General features: G+C 48.4%; 1 protein-coding gene across 2 annotated transcripts in view; it reads right to left on the reverse strand.

The window, feature by feature from the left end:
* Nucleotides 1-18,297, reverse strand: part of LOC144177661 (laminin subunit gamma-1-like) — a 251,634-nt gene that overhangs the window by 112,257 nt on the left and 121,080 nt on the right. For both annotated transcript variants that reach the window (XM_077705275.1, XM_077705274.1), the window contains exons 2-4: nucleotides 10,612-10,913; nucleotides 4,210-4,340; nucleotides 2,600-2,772 (exon numbers count right to left, since the gene is read on the reverse strand). In XM_077705275.1, the coding sequence (XP_077561401.1) occupies nucleotides 2,600-2,772; nucleotides 4,210-4,340; nucleotides 10,612-10,913 (606 nt within the window). The remainder of the gene's footprint in view (nucleotides 1-2,599; nucleotides 2,773-4,209; nucleotides 4,341-10,611; nucleotides 10,914-18,297) is intronic.

Genomic DNA, 18,297 nt, shown 5'->3' on the forward strand with positions numbered 1-18,297 from the left:
AGCCAGGTATACGGTTCACTAGACGCGAAATTCACTGGTATTTCGCGAGACATCGGCGGGGGGGGGGGGGGGGGGGGGGAAGCGGAATCCAGCAATGAACGTTTTAGTAATCCCACACACAAATCTCGCGTTCACTTTCCTTTCGTTTTTCTACTTCAACGAAGAGCTGATCGTACGGCGCACGCATTTTTGGAAGTATACAGGGTAGGCTGTTCAACAAGCGATGATGTCTCGTTGGAATTCCAACGACCAATGTGATAAGGCCCTCTGATTTCAGTTTCTGCTTCATTCTGCAGGCTTCCTGTGCCATATGACGATATTTTGAAGAAGCATTTAGTCGCGGACACGGATTATATTCTAAGCCCGTCTCCGCGCTGCTCGCAGAGGATATACGTATGTAGCAGATGAATGTTTGCGGGCGCTCACTTCACGACAAGACGACTCTGTCGTGTGCTGATCCCCGAGTATAATTATGCATTGTCCATCGTACTTTTGTTGAATATTCCCGAAATTAACACAGACTGGCTTGTAAATGGTGGTGATCAATATCTGAGGTATAATATTGGCAAACGTAACGTAACTGGCGTGCTGTCAGGTATGAGTGCTTCGCTGATTATGTAAGTGCACAAAACCGATTTAAATCGTAGTGTATAGCCGTAGCATGAACACCTAAGTAACCGGTGGTTACGGAGACACAGGTAGTAAATTCAAGTCAGTGTAACTACAATCGGCTCCATCATACGCCGGTTCCGCGACGCTGGCCTGTGACACACACCTGGCGCTATACAGACCGAATATACCACACTTAGATCGCGTCAGAAACATTTACACTGTCGTAAACATACCCCATTTGCGAACAGAGTGACTGCTCCACATAAACATGGATTTCAAACGCCCCCAAACGGGAAATCTCAGTCGTGAAGGGGCCGCAAAAGCAGCGGCGGCACTGGGGAGCGGGGCGCGGACTCCCGCGGCTGCTTTCAAAACGGGCCGCTAGGAGGATTTCAGTGGCGCCCCTACAGGCCGCGCTCGAGGCGTATACGAGCTGTGCACTCGGCCGCAAAGCTGACATTCGGGCGAATTAATACGGATGCATGAAGAGAACAGAGAACGGAAGGAAAAGGGGGAAGTTAAGAGGAGCGCTACTTCCGCGAAATTCGGTTCCCTTGTAGGTACGAGCCCGGTGTGTCCTGTTACATGTGGCGCAATCTGTTGGTTCGCTCTGAGCACTCTCACTACTCTTGTGCGCAACCGCTACAATACACTCGTTGTTCGCTCTTCATGAGCGAGTAGAAGAGTTGCGTTCCTTCAGGGTTTACTGTACGTCCTTCCGTCAAGCAATGTTTGGCAGGTGGTTTTTAATTTACCCATGACTTGCGTTGTGCTTGTGCAAAAGTAATACGGAAAAAAATTACGCCCACCTCCCCTCGCGGGAACCCTGGTGTGATGCGACGCTGAGGGGGGTTCAAGCGCAAGCGGAGAGCAACCGTCGACCGAAAGGCCGCCGGAGAGCGGCACACCGGTTATATGCGCAGCGCGCCCGAAGGAGAGGAGACCGCGGAGAGAGAGAGTACTGCACATGCGCAGCACCGCGCGCAGCACCGCCCACCGGTGGAGTGAGAGCGCGCTGGGCCGCAAACCCGCAGATGTTGAGAGAGAGAGTGTTCGCTCTAACCTGGGCACGCGCCGGCGCCAGTGCGTCTGCCGCGGCTATGACGCAACACAATCCAACACAATCCTCTTTAATCCAATCAAAAGCCAAGCCAATCCAATCGAATCCAATCCAATCCAATGCCCTTCGCGAGAGAGTGTTCGCTATCGGAGAGGATATGGGGTGAGCGGAGGATAGACGCAGCCTTGCGGGCAACAACAACGGGCGCACGCAGGAAGGCAGCGGTGCGGACAACAACAACGGACGCACGCAGGAAGGACAGGGCCGCCGACAAGAGATGCTCTCAGCGTCGCATCTATGCCTAGTGGTAGAGTCGCTGGTCCTGGCACGAGCTGGCGCGGTTCGAGCCCCAGCCATTCTCAGTGTTTTTTTCTTTCTGTCAAGTGCCGCGATTTCTTAGTTAAGGGTGACGTCTACGCGTTGATCACGTAAAGAAAGGTTGTTTGGAACCTTTTAGGTCAGTTAAGCGCGGTTAAGGCGCGCCAGCAGTGCCGGGCGTGTACTTACAATAGAACGGAATGTCACGTTACTTCCGCTGTGCCCCTTGTTTATTTCGCTGTTTCCGCCTGTATAGCTATTCAGAACCAACGTTCTTAGACGTGTTCCCTCCTCCACAGCCGAACCCCGCTTCCTGCATTCGACAGCTTCCCGTCTCTGCTTTCAGCACCATCACAAACTAACTGGCGTTGCAACGGGCAAACGACGCCAACCTGGATGCGATCATTTGGGCGCTTTAACAAGGCCCATTTCACCTCGCCGTAAGCTCATACCACGCGGGACTGCACTGGAATCCGAGGGACCGGGGAACTCGTCAGGCCTGGCGGCCCTTTCCTCCGCCTCCTCTTTCGCTCCGAAAGAGGAGCGAAAGAGGAAGTTCAAACTCATAAAGCAGCCCGCAGTCGAGCGGTGCGTGCATGCGGCACTCACGCTGGCACTCGTGGGCGGAGGAGGAGGTGGCCCTGCCCCAGGCCTGGTCGTTGTACAGGTCCATGCAGCGCTCGCAGTTGTCCCCGGCCGTGTTGTGTTCGCAGCGGCACAGCAGCTGCCGGTCGCCTCCGGGACCCGGGTCGCAGGCCGAGGCGTGGCCGTTGCACTGGCACCTGCAGTCCAGCACTCCATGCAACGCGCAGCTCCGATCGCCTTGCAAGAGGCAGCGGCACTCGCAACTGCACCGGGGAGCTATTCCGAGGACATGGGCGTAATCTGTGCCGGCGTTACGCGAAACGGGTGCTCACGGCTTCGGGCAGACCCTCATTGAAAGGGAAAGGGAAACCATCGGAGCGGGCGTGTGATTCTCAAGAAATTGAAGCCGAAAAGGTCTTGCTACAAATCTGGCCTTTTCTAATCACTGTGATTTTTGGGAAAGTAACGTGGAGGGAGCTACAGAAAGCAAGAAATGTAGCTATATAGTGGGGCAACTCCCCATAGCGAACCATAGCCACGAAGCTTTGCACTGACGGTTAAATGCAAGCTGAAGTAGTGTAGCAATTTGGACTTGATGGTTCACAACAACAAAGAAAGGACGAGTAGACGCACACACGTTATGTATGTCCACTCGTCCTTTCTTTGTCTTTCGCTTTCTGCCCTATACGGTTCGGCAAAAATACAAGCCTTTTTTTTTTTTTTTTTTTGCTGAAGTTAAAGCGTACTCTAGGCAAATTTTACCGGGATAGGGATGCGACACGTTGGGTATTATGACTAAAGGTGCTGTTTTTTTCCCAGCGACAACTGTCAACCATTTTATCTCAGGGGATACTTTTATTTAGCCGGGGCGGGTGAGGTGCGTACGTCACCGTGTGTTCGTCGCCAGTATCACAGCACATGCGCCGCCGAAGGTGCCTACTCGTTCTTGCAAATCCTACTGATGCTTTCTTGCAGTAAGGCCATGCTTGCGGAGGTGGCAAGACTTTTTTTTTTTTTTAGTTTTATATTTGGCTTTGTAATCTGGGCAGATATTTTGTCGACTGGCCCTGAAGTTCCCGGAGCCCGCGACAGCTGTCCACCCGGCCCTTAACGCGTAAAAAAGTAAGCCTGCTTCAGCTACACGCAGCGTTACGGACGTAGCAACGGGTCTCCGTGGCGTAACCCAGCGTGCCACCAACAGGATCCGCAACGGATTTCCAGAAGGTAGTACAACGGGCCGCTACAAATAAATGTTAGGGTCCTCGAAGTAACTTTCGAGAAGCGATCGAACACAACGGGGGTTTAAAGAGGGAATACGTAGCCAATGAATATGGATGACATTGCAACAAGCTACCGTAATTCTCTGGAGTTTCCCCCCCCCCTCCCTCTTTCTCGCATTGGTACTTCACTCTGTATATCTTTGGTCCTTAATGCAATCATACCCCCCTCCCTAAAACTACTAATGACGGAAAGGACAGAACCCCTCACACGTTCTCTATCTTTCTATTTTCCTTCCCTTCTGACTCCAACTGGCTGCCCGTTATCATTTGCCGAGCATGGTGGTCCTCATCTCCAACTGTGCAGAGTTACGCGAGTGCAGTGCAAAGGAGACGAAGGCGCTCGGAGTCTCTTACCTTCCGCCGACAGCGAGATCGGCGATAGCGTAGTAGTAGGAGCGCAGCACCTGCTTGTCTCCGAAGATCTCGTCGCCGAACGTGTTCAGGCGAGTCAGCACGATCCGGATGGCCGTCGCCGTCACCCACTCCTGCGCCGGGCAAAGAAACGCTCGCAACACGGCCAGCGGGGACGACGCTGGCGGGTTCAGTTTTAACACCGACCTCTACTAGAGTCACCAGCTGTACTTAGTGACAATGGAGCTTGCAATGGTGCGCCCACAGAGAGATGACCGCCCCATGCTACTGCGAATGCACGCCACAGCTAGCTGCTGGAGTCTTTTTCAGGTTATTGCCATTCAAATGTGCTTCGCGTGCGTCAAAATCTTGTCGTTGCTGCCGTTGGCATGAGTAGATACTGGTTTCACTGTGGCGTTTTATTCGAGCTCCACTATGGTGAAGCACCCCAGTACAAAAAGTAACGCGCACAATACCGGGCGCAAACATGGGCTGATAATATTCAGGAGGGACTTCACTGCACCTTTTTATCTTTGCGCATTCGACTATATTACCAACCAGCCTCAGAACCTAGATTACCCAGTACATGCTTCGCTAACGTTAGCGAGACGAATTCCTGCCAAAGCAAGGCTCCAGACCACAGTGAAGATGAGAATTCTGGAGGAGCGGTGTTGACATCAAACCAAGTTCCATAAGGGTACGGTAGAAATTTTTCAATTCGTGGGCTTTATACAACTAGTTACGGACTACGTTACCCGACGTTATTGTATTTCCCTAGTGTTTCGCTTGTTGTGGCTCGGTTCCTTCTTAGTGCTTCTCATTTTAGAATACAGAATTCTGCGTTAATTAAACATTTTTGTTACCTCTTAATGGCGTAAGACTTTTGATTAAACTGATATTATTTTGCGTCTAACCCAGAGCGCTACTCAAGGATCGTCCACTACAAATGATTTTCATTGCAGGTCCGCGAGAGGAAGGTTTCCGCCCACTGTCCACTTCCCGTTCAACGCTCTCGCAAAATTTTGTTGGTATAGTTCTCAACGAAAAAAGGAGAAAAGGAAACGACAAGTCGCAGATTCGAAATTTAAAGAAAAAAAAAAAAAACATTCGGCATCCAGCGGCCGTTTTTTTTTTTTTTTTCGGGGAACGACAAAATGGCTGATCGTCGTGGTGAGAGCAGATGTCCAAGCGCCGTAAGACGCACCACTTACGACACAAGAAAGAATTATCGGTAGCCGTTAATCGGTGGCGACAAGGTAAGCGGCCTCGTCCATCGACACCCCGAGACCTAAAATGACGGAGTGGGAGGGGGGAGGGGAGTGTGCGGTGAGGCTGAATAAGCTACCTCAAACAACGTAATCATTTTCAGGTATTATTCAAGAAACGTTTTATATGTATTTGCACTATTGTACTAAAGTGATAAATTCAAATGCGAACAACGGAGCGTGCCGCAGTGGCTTTCAGTACATGCTGCGCATCCTGCCGACGGGCCGCTTATGCGTAGTGCAAAGAAGTTACGAGTTTGTGTCCAACGTTGACATAGAAAGACCGTCATTCGGCGTGTGAGCGCTTTGGTTTGTCTTCCCATCGCGTTCGGCGCCCGCTCACGCAAGCGTTATCTAACTTTGTTGCTGCGATCATAGAGTTTCTTAGAAACTCTATGGCTACGATGAGGGAAAACGGCGCACGCAGCTATATTCCTATATTTTTTCCTTATTTCGTGCTGAGCGCCCAACTCACGGTGGAAATACCATGGTCTTCCCATATCAATGTTGGTCGCGACCTCCCGTAACTCGTTCGCACTGCGCATACGCGGCATGTACTGAAAGCCACGCGCTCCGTTGTCATATTTCAATTTATCATGATAGTACAAGAGTGCAATAGATACTCGAGCACAGGTATAGAAAATGAATACCACACCTGTACCAGCCATAGACGAATGAAAAGCGAACACAGAAATATGGACCGGAACACGCAAAACCGAAGACTTCGGTTCGTGGAGATCACATAACGACGTGGTTGTGATGTGTATGGAAAGTCACGTTTGCAAACTTTGCTGCTGCTTCGGAGGGATGTGAAAATTTGATTTACATAGAGAGAAATTGTGCGGTCTGTGTGTTCGCGTTCATACTTGCGCGTTCGCATTTCATTTGTCCATGACTGTTCCATCTTTCATCGGCATAGCAAATTCATCACTTGAGGGTCTCTGCAACAAGAGCGGCATCTTTGGGCAGTATTCCGAGTCAACAGATCCAAAGAGTCAAGAGATCCAACGAGTCAAAAGATCCCATATTGGATCGTTTGACTCGTTGGATCTTTTGACTCGTTTTGGACCTTTTGAAGCGCCTAAGGCGAGTCGAAAGATCCAACGAGACAAGAGGTCCAGTATTAGACATACTCGTTTTGGACCTTTTGACGCGGCTAAGGCGAGTCAAAAGATCCAACGAGTCAAGAGGTCAAATATTAGACATTCTGACTTGTATCTTTTGACGCGGCTAAGGTCAGTCAAGTGATCTAGTCTCTGTATGGTCCTCACTTTGGCGCACTTTGGTTTGCTAAGGGTCAAGAGTCTATAGTTCCGTTACCTCTTCGTTTTCCCTGCAAGGAGCGTGTTCGTTCGTTCTAAGCACCAATTTCCGAGCCATATGCTTTTTTTTTTTTTCAAGTATATGCATGTTGCTCTCATACAAAAATACGTTTGCGTCACGGGCATGGGAAATTATTTCAGTGGTTAAGCGAACATTAACAATGCCATTTACCGGCTCCGGTCTTTTAAGTATAGGGCATTTCGGTTTCGGGGCCTTTCGGTACACGGAGCTTTCGGTACAAAAACCAATTCAAGCGCGCGTTTTAGGCAGCGAAAATATATGTGCGTCGTGGCAGTTGCAGGCACAAAAGATCGTAATTATTTAATACACGTGTTCTTGCTCGTAATTCTGCATTATTTTAACGTAGTGAAAAGGTTATGCGGCCTTACTAACTAAATGAAGCACTTTTTATCTGCGGAATAGTTGCAGGAATAACTCTAGCTTTGAGATAATATTATTGTTGAATATATTGTTTTCTTTCAAGCAACTTATTATCACCACATCTTTGTTTGAAAATCAGTGAAGGTAACAATTATTTTCCAATTTCGAGTACCTGTGATCAGGGGTTTCCCCAGGAATCGAATCAAGGGGGGGTGTCCTAATGGCTAAGGATTGATTGATTGATTCTGGGGTTTAACGCGCCGACGCAACGCAGGCGATGAGGCGCGCCGTAGTGGAGGGCTCCGGATTAATTTTGACCACCTGGGGATCTTTATCGTGCGCCGAAATCTCGTACACACGGGCGTTTTTGCTTTTCGCCTCCATCAGAAAAGCGGCCGCCGCGGCCGGGAATCGAACCCGCGACCTCGTGCTCAGCAGCGCAACGCCTTAGCCACTGAGCCACCGCGGCGGGTTAATGGCTAAGGGGGGAGGAGGTAGGAGGCTAGATAAACCATAAAAACTGTTTCTTTTTTGTCCACTAGTTAGATAATAGATGCCTATTAAACAAAAGCTAATCCCCGTGCCGTATGTTTCCCTTTTCTTTATACACACTTGGGAGGCGGTGTATTATATTTAATCTGAAAAAAAACACTTATTTTTTAGAAATTCGGTTTTTACCGACAAAGGTCAGTATTCAGTTTTGAAATGTCTGACCATAATTCAACGTATAAGGATATTTTCAAACTTGTTTCCAGGGCTAATGAAAACATTGAAGTTTTTGAAACAATATTTAGGGAATACGCAAATTCTGGAGCACTTATTAAAACGGCAGGATTAGCTTCCGCAGCCCTTCACCTCGCCAAATTGTTGATTTTAAATGTAGATGAAAGAGCTTCTTCGAAGAACAGAGTTCTAAACAAAAAGTTGTAAACCTAACGTCCACTGCAGCTAAAGCTTCCTATGAGGATTCATATTTTCAGAGAAATTTGGTCCCTGGTTGTAAGTAAAGCCCCTTCGATTAAAGTAGACAGGTGCGTATTTTCTGTTTGTCTCGCGTGTCGCTTATTATGGGGTGTAGGAAAAAATGGTCCCGGAAAAAATGGTCCCGGAAAAAATGGTCCCGGAAAAAATGGTCCCGGAAGAAATGGTCCCAAATCCAAGGTAGGAAAAAATGGTGCCGGAAAAATTGGTCCCGAAGCCAAGGCACGAAAAAGTCTTGTTCGAGTAAAGCCGGTTAATCGAACCAAGAACGTTTGTCTTGCTAAAATGAACGAGGTATTAAAGAAAAATATACAAATGTTCAATTTTTAAAAATACCTGGAAAAAATTGAAGACGGTACCAATCTAAAAATGCAAGCGCTGCGCTAGATTGTCGTCTATAACCCATGTTAAGCGAAAATAAAAATATAACAGCTGTTTTAAACAAGCAAGCACACGATAATTCGGTCGCCGAAATGTTTGCGCACGGAGGTGTCCGTGCAGCGAAACGGTATTCATGCATCGATATGTATGTACACCGAAATATCCGTACACCGAAATGTCTGCACCGAAACGTCCTGCACCGATATGCCTTGCACCGAAATGTCCTAGACCCGGGACGACGCTGTGAGCTTTTTTGATGGAGCTCCCACGGCTTCTTGTGCAATTTTCACCGATACTGACGAAACCTCGCAGCGTAGAGCTTCTATGACCTTCCAGACACTGAGATGGCTGTGTTCGACTAAGCTACTAAATAGACGGTTCCAGGCCTCGCAGTTGCTTGTGCGGTTTTAATCCAATTACTTGCATTAAAATGTTTAATTAAATGTTAAATGATAACGTGAAATTTTACTTCTTTAACTGGGGCTTGATCAAACTGCCCAGATATTTAATACAAGAATTCACACGAGTAAAATTTAGATTCCAGGGGGGATGTCCAGAAAAACTAGAGGGGGTCTACACACCCCCTAGGGGGTGTCACCCCCTAGGGGGTGTGTAGAGAAATCAGTGCCTGTGATAACAGCTGCGTAATTGATCGCCTTCGCTAGGGGATAGGAGGCAGTCGCTTTCTAACTCAATCACAAAAAACTTGTAATTTTTAGGCATTTTGCATGTGCTCTTCTGTTTGCTGATAACGCAAACAGTCTGTAGTCTGTAACGCATTATTACCAATGCGTTACCAAGGGCACCTTCTACCCCGCCGGACGTTCCGTCCCGGCGTCACCCCCATTTCCAGGAAATCGGTGTGTTTAGTGTTTGTGGTTTGAAATACCCAAAGGCATTTTTAATGCTTTCTGGAACCTACACAGCTTTAATTTCCTGAAAGGAGAGCTCATTTGTCATTTTCGGCGTTCTTCCACAAAGCATACTGGTCATAATTTGGCCGTGGTTTTGCTCTTATCCGAGACCAATGTCATCATCAGCTCCCCACCGCCTGTACCTCTTCATCTGCATAAAAGGGAAAAATTACTTATGTAAGCGAAGCCAGACAAGCAGTGGTTGGAACTACATTATCGAGAGTGTCAAAAAAACAGACACGCGGACTGCAACTAGCGGCTTCAGGTTATCATGACGTGTTTCAATTCGGATCACCTGGAAACCTAGTAATGAGCTTCCAAAAAGGTAGCAATGTAGCACTGATATTCGAACTCTTGATTTTTTTGTGGGTGTAATCATGAGCCATATAATGGTAATTTATTTGATGGATGTTGACTTTGATTAAGAAGATGCAAGACCATTTGTCCGGAGTATTTTCAGCAGCAATCATACAAGTCAGCGCAGCGTAGCCGAATATTAGCCACATGGTGTCGTGGCTCGTTGACATCACTGTAGATCACATTCTACATAAGCAAAAACTACCAAATTATTGTAATGTAATAGTATCCAATGACAGAGGAACAAGAAAAGAGAACAACCTGAGAAAATAATGAGAAATAAAAACAAGCTTGATAAATGGTGTTGTTCATAACGTTCTAATTACCCTCGGCTTAATTCGGAGCCAAGTGCATAGCTTCTACATTTAAAAGTGAAAGTTCGGGTATGGGAGCCAAAACAGCACTATGAATAAAATGACGTAGTCTGTAAATTGCACATCCTAGCCGTGGCTCCGAAGTTCCTTATAATTCGTTGAACCTTCTGACGTGGTTTCGGAATTATTGGACCTTTTGACCCATTGGATCTCCCGACTCGTTGGATCTTTGGACTCGCTTTGGACCTTTTGACTCGTTGGATCTTCTGACTCTTTGGACCTTTTGACCCACGTTGGACCTTTTGACCCTTTGGATCTTTTGGCTCGGCTGTCACGTGATCATTGGATCTTTTGACTCTTTGGACCTTTTGACTTTTTGGATCTCTTGACCATAAGCGTTTGGGGAGCGTGGCAAGTTCTTCCTACCAGAGGTATACCAGAATAGGCGCCGTAGCGAGGTTGAGAGAGAGAGAACATGGAGAGGCCCACCTGCAGGAGCTTGCTGTTCTCGAAGTGGAAGGCCGAGGGGCGTCCCTCGAGCGTCGAGAAGGCCACGTTGCCTCCCGAAAGCGGCGACAGGCCGCTGTACTCGCCCGTGCACAGCGCGCGCGTCTCGTCGGCGTGCGTCGCGTACGTGCTGGGCCGCAGGCCGTACGTGTCGTGGCACGTTGAGCTGTAGTACTGGTACGGCACCCACGGGGAGCCGGGCCGCGTCCTCTTGTAGATGGCGAAGCTCTCGGGCCGCATCGAGTGGAACTTGAGCCGCACGTACGTGATGTCGAACGCCCGGCCTGCAGGGCAAATGGGCGGGAGCGGTCGTCAGCGTCCGCGCTAACCACAAGCTCTGTGGTGCACAGCACGAAAGGGCACGGAACTGTATGGTCACTTCAAAAAAGTGGAAGAAGCCCTAACACGCTCGCCGAAAGAAAAAAAATCCCGGGCCATCTCCATTAAAGGGACACTGAAGTGATTTGTAAACATTGCGGGATTAGGAGCGCAAATTGTAGTCCGGAGTCCCTAGGCCCTGTTTCGACCACTCTGAGCGCGTTTACGCGAATTTATTTAGTAGAAAAATCAATTAAAAAATGCTGTCCTACTCTCTGCACCCTCGCCCATTTTCTGTGGCGTTTTAGTATGACGTCAGGAGGAGAGGAGCTGGCAATTGGCTGCGCTACTACTGCACGGCTCGCCGACCTTAGTCAGTCAGCCCAGCATTTCGACCGCCGGCCACCGACGGGTCGGCGCAATTCGTTCGCTCAGTTGAAACGAAGCCAGGACACGTTTGTGAATGAAAGAATGTGCCTTTCTTTACTTTGTTTGTTTGTACACTGTATCAAGCTCCAAGTCAAGGTCGCTTCGCACAAGCACTTCACAAGCGCACATGCGACGCTTCGCTGACTGGTACGCCAAGGAAAATCTAAGGCCACTTGAAGTCGGGAGAAGAGTCAGCCAAGTCAATATAGGTACTAAGGAAATAAAATCAACTGATACTTTTACCGTGCAGCGTACAACTAGGGTTCAGGAAGCACTTTTTTTGCGCTGGGCGAACAAGCACAGCGGTCAGCAGCACGACTACTCATCTGCGAACGCTTTTCCGTCTAAGAAATGCAATTGCACGATGTGAGATATTGTGGAAACTTGGGGGATGCTTTCTGCACGAGCGCAGTACAACAAATAGTCACCTAAGCTGCTTGAAATGCTAAAACTAAATAAAAGTGTAAACTGGTTATACATTATATACATAGCGAGTTCTCGTTGGCGTGCTGTTACCATAAGCACCAACGGCTGCGGGTAGTGGGCACAGGCCAGAATCAACACACCCTTGGCCTGGTGCGAACACGCTTTTTACGATACGGGAATGAGTGAGGCAAGCTCCGAATATGGGGGTTTTGAAAAGCGCATGGAATTTGAGCGTCTGCGGGGACGCGGAGGGCGTTCATGCACGCGTAGGCCTCGGCTAGTGAATGCTAGGATTCCAAGCCGTCCTGGGAGGCTTATCTAATGCATTTTACAGCCGGCATCATGGCAGAAGCGCGGTACGACGATTACTGAGATATCGATAATGCACATCCAACGATGCCGTCGGATGTCAAGCATGTTTTACAGACACCTCCTCCCGACATCCCAGCCTTTAGTTGGTGCGGCCGCCGCAAACCGCGCATGGTAGTTTTTTTAAAGACGATAGTCTTTCTTGGGCTACTTAAACCCAGAAATTTTGGTCTGTCTGTATGTCTGTCTATCTGTCTGTCCGTCTGTCTGTCTGTCTGTCTGTCTGTGACTCGATTCAGCCACCCGGCCAAAGTAAAATTGATATTGCGCAGTAGTCTTATATACTCACAGTCACATATAAACGTCTAAGCCCGGTATTAAATGTTCATACTTGTCAACTTTGTTGAACAAGAACAAGACATTACGCAAATATAAGACAGGAAATTAGTACACAAGGCACATTTACAGTGTTCCTTTATTAGAAAATTCGTGGATGCTTGGTTTTTCGATAGCAAATGATATTCTAAATCTACTGCAGAAAACCGCCGCCTCCTGGCGGCATATAAAAATTCACGCGGCAACAGCAACGAAAGGTTCCACTAGCTAGGTTCCACGTTCTGCTTGGAACGCACGTGGAGCACGGCCACGCGGCTCTATAAACCTTCTAGTAGGCCGCCTCCATTTCCGCGTGTCGCCGCCGTACTGCAGCGCTGGCATCGAGGAACCCCGCCTGTAGCAGTGGAACGCGGTAAATTCAAATCGCCTTGCGCAAACCTTTAGTGTGTTTACCATGGAATGAGCGCGACGGTACAGGAACAGCATGAGAGGTGAGCGGGAAAGCAAAGGGGGGCATTTCCTCGGCAAATGTGGAGTGGGCTCGGCAGCACGCCAGCGATGGCCAACCGTCATTTGCAACGCCTGTTCTTTGCGCAGCTCCTGTTCCTGGCCTTTCCACTCGGAATTCACGGCGAGCAGTTTCATGCTGCTGACACGAACCCTTGCCTCCCGATACTACTGAGCCCGGTCAACCCAGCCACCCGGACGCACGACGTTTCGGCTACCCCGGATCTTCAACACAGCACATCTGGCCAGTGCCCATCGGCGCCGCCAGAGGATCATCTCTTCGCAGCCCGGTTTCTTCATTGGTCACGTGCAACCGACTCGACCCCTACGTCACTTCACCCCGATAAAAGGCCCTGCGCTATCGACACGCTCTTCAGTGGGCTCGGCAGCACGCCAGCGATGGCCAACCGTCATTTGCAACGCCTGTTCTTTGCGCAGGTAAAAAATTGTTCCTCATTATTTGCTAAACGCACTTCTTATGCCGCCTTGCTAGTGCTGCCGAGCCCAGGCTGTGTTGTTGATATTGCATATTGTTGTTCCGCTGTCACCTTGAAACTGCTACTGTTGTGCGGCGATGTGGAGGAAAACCCCGGGCCTACCACACGCTCGTCCTCAACAGAAGATCCTTGTGACATCCAGTCTACACTAGACGCCATACGCTCTTCCCAGGAAACAATACTGAACGAAATGAAATCCATTCGCACTGCGCTCTCCCAGCATGAAAAACCCTTCGACAACATCACCTCCAGGCTAACAAAAATAGAGAACGACTGTTCAACACTTGCCTCTCTCAAAACCCAGGTTGATGACATCCAGACACTCGCCGCGCACAACGCCAATGTAATTGATACTCTTACCGATAGGTTTGACAGTTCTGAAGACCGCGCTCGCCGCTCTAACCTTCTGTTTTTTGGCTTCGACGACGACGATGAGAAGGAAACATGGTCACAATCCGAGCAATTGGTACTGAAGCTATGTGATGAAACGCTTCAAGTATCCCTCGATCCAAGAAGTGTGGAGCGGGCACACAGAATAGGTCGGTTCCAACCAGACAAAAAACGCCCTATTGTCATGCGTTTCTCACACTGCAAAGATAAAGAAAACGTCCTCTGGAACGCCAAAAAATGGAAGAATTCAGACTACAGCATTGGCCAGGACTGCTCACCTAACACCCGCTTTGCGCAAAAACGCTTGATCGAATTCGGCAAGTCCCAACCCAAACCCTACAAACTCCGCCATGACAAACTTTTGATTGACAAAACCACTTACGTCTTTGATCGCCGTGCTCAAAAAGTAGTTCCCCGACCACAATAGCCACCAGTTTCCAAATATTCCCAAGGAAATTCCATCGGTAAATCTTTATCGCTAATATACACTAACATCCGGAGCCTTCTGCCTAAGCGCGACGATCTTCGCTCCCTCATCGACACCACTGAGTCCGACCTAATCGTACTAACAGAAACATGGCTTAATTCCTCAATTTCCAATACAGAACTGATATCTTGCTTTCCACATCACGATCTCTTTCGACTCGACCGCGAGACCAAACGAGGTGGCGGCGTTTTGATAGCAGCTCACCAACGACTTCAGTGCAGCCGTGTTAATGTCCCCTCCACCCTTGAGCTATTATTTATAAGATGCAACAGTTCTTTTCCACCCTTAATTATTGGTGCATGTTACCGCCCCCCTGACGCTCATTCTTCATTCGTCACAGAATTCCATAGCGCCTTAAACTTACTATCCGTATCAAATCCCAGCACACACTTACTAATACTCGGCGACTTCAATTTCCCAGCGATAACATGGTCCGACCTCGCCCTAACAGCATCAAAATGCAGCTGCAGCATAAAAGCGATTTTGTCGACCCGTGTCTAACTTTTGGCTTAACACAACTTGTTTCTGCGCCAACTCAAGAATCTTGTAATTCTTCAAACATTCTGGACCTCCTGTTAACTTCGCACGCTGATAGCATATCACCACTAACCCACTTATCTGGCCTAAGTGATCACGCAGTAATCCACGCTTCAATTAATCTCAAGTTACCTCATCAGCAAAAAAAATAAAAAAACCATCACGCTCTACGATAAAGGAAATTACGAGGCTATCAATGAAGAGCTAACAGCATTCTCTGAGTGGTTCGTCATTGATTTCTTGCAGCGCTCTCTTGAATGTAACTGGTCCCTTTTTAAAAATAAAATGCAAGAGTTAACCCACAAACACGTCCCCACCATTACCGTCAAAGAAAAATCATCTTCCCCCTGGTTCAGCTCGTCACTTAAACGTCTGATCAATAAAAAGAAACGTCTATTCCGGTCGGCTAAACGGTCTGACAGCCCACATGCTTGGGCCAAATGTCGTGCGGCGGACAAGACGTTCACGGCGCCATCCAAAAGGCTAAACAGTCGTTTTTTTTCTACCACATTACCAGAAATGTTACGTAATAACCCAAAACGATTTTGGAAGACTATTAACCCTAACCAACCCACTTCGCTGTTGCTAACCGACGATCATAACCACCCTGTACCAGCACATGATGCCGCCGAAATTCTAAACAAAACCTTCAGCTCCGTCTTTACCAGAGAACCTGTGAGTGAGTTACCGACACCCCTTTCTTTGACCACGACATCATGCCATCATTAGTGTTTGATCCTAATGGTATTTTGAAAGTTATAGAATCATTGTCACTATCATCTTCCTCTGGCATCGACGGAATCAATTCAAAAATACCAAAAAACACAAAGCATGTCTCAAGTATCATTTTGGCGCACATTTTTCAGCAGTCTCTTGTATGTGGTGTGGTGCCGCTGGACTGGAAGGTGGGCAGAGTTATCCCAGTGGCGAAAAAAGGTACTTCAAATTCCAATAATAACTACCGTCCCATTTCATTACTTGTGTTTGTTCGAAAATCATGGAACATATAATCTACTCCCACATTGTAAAATTCCTAACTGCCAATAAATTTTTCCACCCTCACCAACATGGCTTCCAGAAAGGGCTTTCCTGTAACACGCAACTCGCGCTGTTTGTGAATGATATCAGCTCTAGCATGGATACTAACTCACCGGTAGATGCCCTTTTCCTAGACTTTGAAAAAGTATTTTGATAAAGTTCCACACAAACGCTTGCTTTTAAAACTATCCCGCCTAAATTTAAGCCTTCAGATTTTCGATTGGATCCGTGACTTTTTGACTAACCGCCAACAGTTTGTTTACGCCAACAACATTGCTTCAGATATGTCCCCCGTTCTCTCCGGAGTTCCGCAGGGCACTGTTCTCGGCCCTCTGCTATTCTTGATTTACATTAATGACCTTCCTACTAACATTCAGTCCAATATCAGATTATTCGCTGATGATTGCGTTCTATACCGCTCTATACGTCATCCTTCCGATTCCGCAATCCTTCAGTCCGACCTACACCTCATTCAAACATGGTGCGAAACATGGTTAATGCACCTGAACGTTAAAAAAACTGTACTCATCTCATTTCATCGCAAGCAGTCACACCAAACATTTACGTATTCCATTTGCGGTTCCGCAATTATTTCTGTTAGCTCCTATAAATACCTAGGCATCAATTTAACTTCCGATCTTTCTTGGTCATCGCACATTTTGCATATTTCTAACAACGCTAACCGTGCACTCGGCTACATTCGACGAAATTTAAAACTTGCTCCCCCTTCACTAAAGATCCAAGCTTACATTACACTAGTTCGGCCTAAGCTAGAGTACGCGTGCGCAATTTGGGACCCCTTTCAATTTAATCATACGTACACACTTGAAGCCGTTCAAAACCGTGCGATTAGATTCATTTACTTCGACTATTCACATCATACTAGCGCATCTGCCCTCAAACGCCGCGCGAACCTTAAAACATTAGCTTCACGACGAAAAACCTCTCGCCTTTGCCTTTTTCATAAATTCTACCACGCATTGCCTCCTTCATCTGCTATCAGACCCGCCCACCGGACGTCATGCCGCACTAGCCATGCAAAAGCTGTTTATCCTCCAGGAGCCCGTACATCTGCCCATCTGCACTCATTCTTCGTGCAAACAGCCAAAGACTGGAACAGCTTGCCCACCGACGCCATCCAGCACTCCGACCCTACTAAATTCAAGGATTTCATCGATAACCTTATTAACTGATGTATCTGCCCACACCTCATGTAATACCCCTACTCGGGGCATTTGAGGTACAATAAATAAATAAATAAATAAATGTCTACCAAGACTATCGTCTTTTGACGACATTTGCAACGAAAGGAGCAGATACGCGGCCAATTTTTTCTTTTGCGCTTTGTAAAATAATTACCGACTTGTCGACCGGATAAACGATGAAGTGTGCTAATTTGAGCCAGTCTACGCAGTGCAAGCAAAAAACGGGAGCTTGACAAAGTCACTTCAGTGTCCCTTTAACGTGAAACCTGGGGAGGTATCCTTGGTGCCTTGGCGTTTCTACTAACGGCGATGAAACTGTTGGGGGTAGATGTTAAGTTCGGGCGCCGCATGTAATTAATGAAGGCCGCCGGTGGCCCATGTATTGGCGTCGCCTCCGCTGGTGGCTACTTTCCCGTGTCCCTTTCATGTAGCCGCGCGGACGCCAAGTTCGGAGCCGCGGAGAGCTGTTGTGCCCGTCCTTTTGTGTGTCAAAGGATGGGGGCGATTAGCCTGAGTGCCTCTGTCGCGTCGAGGGTGGCAGGGTCATTCGGCATAACAAGCTGACGGGCGGCCAGATGATCGTATCTCTTAGTGTTGAAAGCGCGCGCGGTGTAAGTTTGGAAAATCTTCGACTCCGGCGGCGGGCGCACTTCGTCGACGGGTCGTTCGCCTCGACGATGGTCGCCTCGGCTGGCAGCGTCTCTCCCCGTGGTCTGTTCAGGTGGCCGGCGGCGCCCCTTTAGTCTGGGAGGGAATTAGCAACCCTCATTGTCACGCCGCGCGCGCAGACGCCCGACGTCGCGGGAGGCGCCGCGCGGAGGGAGGTCAGCCGCGCGAGGACCGCTCCGGGCCCTCGGCTTGGGTGTTGTTTGTGCAGATGCCGCCCGCTGAACGTAATGGATGGTTCACTTTAGGCCGCAGATGGCCTGTATTTTCTGGCCCGGTGCAACAGCGCGCGTAGGAAACGCACTATGAGTGTGTAAGAGAGAGTGTTAGGTCACGTGACCGCAGGTGGGGACATGTGTGTGATTGGCTGGTTCCTGTGGCCAATCAATGGTTTCTATTAATTGTTTGAAAGGTTTTTTCTCTCTTTCTTGTACGCCCCCTTCTTGGAGGCGGGGTTTTTCATATCAAAACCGGAGTGTTGGGTTTTGTCGAGGGTCGGTCGAGAGGGGATCTAGTTTAGTAT

Source organism: Haemaphysalis longicornis, unplaced genomic scaffold (assembly GCF_048455015.1).
Source record: "Haemaphysalis longicornis isolate Haplotype H1 unplaced genomic scaffold, Haemaphysalis longicornis Haplotype H1 scaffold_1, whole genome shotgun sequence".
Taxonomy (NCBI): Eukaryota; Metazoa; Arthropoda; class Arachnida; order Ixodida; family Ixodidae; genus Haemaphysalis; species Haemaphysalis longicornis.